The 4,078-nt window shown below is 55.4% G+C and overlaps 1 protein-coding gene across 1 annotated transcript; it reads left to right on the top strand.

Moving 5' to 3' along the window:
- Nucleotides 1-841: 841 nt before the first annotated feature.
- Nucleotides 842-2,327, top strand: CHGG_00650 (uncharacterized protein; the record flags this gene model as incomplete). The annotated part of the gene is made up of 5 exons (XM_001219870.1): nt 842-1,168; nt 1,257-1,359; nt 1,450-1,730; nt 1,787-1,930; nt 1,992-2,327. 5 exons carry the CDS (start codon nt 842-844, stop codon nt 2,325-2,327), a joined length of 1,191 nt encoding a protein of 396 aa, XP_001219871.1.
- Between the last annotated feature and the right edge of the window lie 1,751 nt (nt 2,328-4,078).

Genomic DNA, 4,078 nt, shown 5'->3' with positions numbered 1-4,078 from the left:
GAATCAAATGCAGAATGCACGGTCAGTTTCCGACGAACTACACTACCACACGAGTTATTCGCCCCGGACAAACTTCCGATTTTACCAAACCCAATCAACATGGCCAGCTCGTCCCGCTTCTTCCGATTTGGGCTTGATGCAGCGCCAACTTAGCGCGGAGAACCAACAATCAGATCTCGCGCCAAGCATACTAATTAACTTTTTTTGTTGCCAACGATATTTCACCTCTCTTGAACGACGGAACTGACTCGGTTCAATACTTCGTCCATCGCAATTGCTGCGGACGAGTTATCCCCCTCGTCCGCTCGTGGTGGCTGGGCCTCCATTTTAGGGGCAGATGATCCACACAAGAGTACCAGGGGACCTTCACAACGAGAAATGAGCAACCGAGAGCTCGACCGGCGGTTGGACCGCTCGTATAGCGGATATATTAGCAGCAGTTTGACTGGGTGTTGCATCCACCCCACCATCGCCGGCCGCTGCGGCGCACGTTTTGTCAGCTTGGAGAAGCTGAAGCTTTTTGAGGCATCGATTAAACCGCACACCAGGGGCGCACTGCAAAAATACAGCAAATCCAACGACACATTTCCCCTGGTTGCCCTGGCCTCGTCAGGTTCAGGCTCAGGCTCGGTAGGGCTTCGGCTGTGCCGTTCAGCCGCGTGGCAAATGGCTTTTTCTGGGACACACTTTGTTGATGTCGGTATCCTATCGATGGCCTTCTTCCTTTGTTTACTCATCCATTCCCATGGACGGATGGCCGGCCATTGTGAGGCGACATCCAATTTTGACGTCACTGCCTAGAAGGATCAAGAGCCTTCGCGTGCCTTTCTTGTCATCCAAAATGTCGAGAAGGGCATTTCCGTCCGTCCGTCCGTCCGTTCTCGGATGCAACCCGGTCTACGTAGAAGCGTCCAGTTTGGCAGCAGCGCATTATCTGATGATGCCAACTCAACTCCCGCCGTTCCGAGAATACACCGTGCCAGGGGGGTCAGAGCCGCGCCGACCACCGGCGCCATGTCTCGCCTCGAACGATGATCCCGTGGCCGCCCGCAAGAATATGCAAAACTTGCTCGGCAAGGGGGCGCGGGAGTCGGCGCAGAAGGGCGGTAGAGGAACGTATTCTTCATGTTACCTTTATGCTGCCATGTCCATGCAGGTCGAGAGATACGTACCACTTCCCCCCCCTTCCCCCCTCCCCCCCTCCACCCCTCCGCTTCACCCCCTGTACGCCACCACTTTGCTCTGAACCCTGGAAGCATGCAACTGCCAAGGCCATACCCGTCGAGAGACTTGCAACTTTGTTGGGTATCTCCGATCTCGTGTGGGTGTGCACCGAGCCCCTGGCTTCCGCCGCTCCATGTGTGTGGTGGAGCCTCGTCTCGCCTTACAGCCTTCTCGATGGGAATGATAATGTGAACCGAATGGCCCCCTGATCGACATATATAAGAGCTGGTCCCCATGCCAGGTGTCGAACCATGCCCTTGCTCTCACCTTCTCGCCTTTCGACCATCCACGCCCAACCACGCCCTCAGTACGCCTCATCAAGAGCTCGTCGCTCTCCACAAGGCTACCCATCCCCATCCCAACACCTCAACAGCCTTCCTACAGCCGGTACCATGGAAGACCTCGGGAATTTTACCGACTTCCCGTCGCCACCGAACTCGATGTACTACGTTTACGGAGATCATGAACCATACTTGTCCGAATCGCAGAGCCCAAACAACTCAGCTGTAAGCGTTCCGCGCTCATTGACCAGGGGAGCAAAAGGTCTAACGGCGCGATTTAGTATGACCCCGCCGCCGGAGACAGCCGGTACCCGAGCCCCGGGCACGAGGAAGGAGAATCCGCGGACCCGTCAGAGCAGCAAAAGCCAGTAGCCAAGCGGAAACGAGAGAACCGCTACAAGAACGCCCCCCCAGCCGTGTTGTCGGTATGTACTTCCCGCCACGCATCCCTGGCAAGACCGCAAACTAACCCCTATCTCTTCCCAGCGACGGAGGGCCCAGAACCGTGCCTCGCAGCGGGCGTACCGCGAGCGCAAGGACCAAAGGATAAAGGACCTGGAGGGGATGCTCAGCGACGCCAAGCAGCGCAACGACGTGCTCAGCCAGGCCTACGCCGCGCTCCACGCCGAATACGTCTCCCTCAAGTCCTCCCAGATCGGCGACACGAGCTACCCGCCCCAGTTCAACAGCATGCCGTACGGCACCGCCGGCACCAGCGCGCCTGGCAACATGGGCCTCAGCGCCGCTAGCAGCGTCGACGGGCTCGAGGGCATCGACATGTATGTCTACGGCGACCTGAACACGGCCGGGTACACGCTCTGAGGTGCCCAAGAAGTGGAGAATTCTGGTTTTCTGGCGGCCTCTCCCACGGTCTACTGCGAAGAATGGCGGGGAGGGCGGCCCGGGCATGGCAGCGCCACATTCCTCATCTTTGCTCCGATTCAGGACGCCTGAACGACCAGTTCAAAATTAAGGAGGCAGTCGAGCCGCTCCTCCCCCGAGTCGGAGCAAAGGCACGGCAGCGCCGCGGAACGGGAGAGTCTCGAACATGGAGAAATTTGGAGACCGGCTTACACGAGGTGTGGCCAACAAAACGATCGGGGTGGCTAAGAGAGCGAAGAGAAACGTTTGCCCGCCAAACCTCGCTCTTCAATCAATTTCGGGCGCCGAGCTCCGCTAGGCGAGTCGGCGAGTTAAGCCCGCCTCCATCCTAGCATGGCGGACGTGGGATACACACACGCACACGTTGGATCCACCAGTATAGGGAGGCTTCTTTCCGTTTTAGGAAAACGAAGGTCATGGGTAGTGGACGGATGGATGGCGGACAGACGATTGGGGGGGGGCAACTGGGTGCTTACTTACCCACCTCACTTGGGATTGCGAATGGTTCATTGGGTTGGCTTTTTTTAAAGGGCGTGGCGTTTTGGTAGGAGTTCTTCATCATCGCCATCACAGGATGGATGGTGGTGGGTGGCGGCTGGGTGCCTGGCGCTTTGGTGCTCGGTGCTTGATGCTTGGTTTGGTGTTTACCTTTTTGGTTAGGGTTTTGGGTCTTGGGCTTTTTGCTACTTATAATGGACGGGACCAATACCCACCCGGTGGATGGATGGATGGACGGATGGGTGCATTTGAGGGCATACATGACTTTAGTTGACTTAATGACATGATGATGATCATCACAGTACAGGTTTTGAAGGGGGGATGTCTGCTGGTGGTGTTGGTTTTGAGCGCTGAGGTCATACCAGGGCCAGCAAGTTGTAGTAGCAATCTATGTATGAGCGGGAAGAGAAATGGGAGGGATAGAAGGACTAGCCCTCGAGTTGGGGTAGTCGGTTGTGCGCGTTGTCGGTGGGACGTGGGTGCTTACTTCTAACCGAAGAGGTGGACAGGGGTATGGAATCTGACCACCTCTCTTGCTTTCCGCCGGTAGTACAGGCGCTACATAGGTACATAGAAGTGCGCCGGGGTTATAGGTCCCAAAATCTAATAAGCCGTAACTATACTAGGACAGCTCAGATGGCCATCTTTTTTGTCTCCCAGAAGCTGAACACTGTGGCGCTCCTGTTCTCTAGGTAGCAGTCTCCAGTCAGTTCTTGGGCTCCTTCGCTTGACAGCACGCTACTCCACTAGGTAGAACTAGTGAGAAAGGATAAGGTACTAAGGCCTCAGTCAAACATCTGGAGCATACTAGATCTCGCTGTAGTTTGGCGACCGGGAGGGCGGCGAGCTGCATTGACCCCGGGAGGTATGGTGTTATGCGGTTTCTTCAGCTATGATGCACCTTATATAATTTGTTATGCGATGTTACATATTTCATTATTTTTCTGACTATTCAATGATCAGAATACCGGAGTAGATCTCGCCTCTTCTGCTACAGGAGCTCTCATTGTGTTTCGAAGTTTCTCTCGGGACCCTTAAACCCACACTATCCCGCGAACACATTCGCCTTATTCCCGGCCGTCCTATCTCTGAATTCTCATCACAAACATATCTGAATGCATCGATGCTGTTCTATCCCTTGAATTGAGTGACAATCAAGATCCTCGTCGTCGTCTGTTGCGCACCTCGGGACG

Source organism: Chaetomium globosum, genomic scaffold, assembly GCF_000143365.1.
Source record: "Chaetomium globosum CBS 148.51 scaffold_1 genomic scaffold, whole genome shotgun sequence".
NCBI classification, from domain to species: Eukaryota; Fungi; Ascomycota; class Sordariomycetes; order Sordariales; family Chaetomiaceae; genus Chaetomium; species Chaetomium globosum.
Note: the sequence above shows the minus strand (reverse complement) of the source record. Positions and strands in the feature narration are given on the sequence as shown.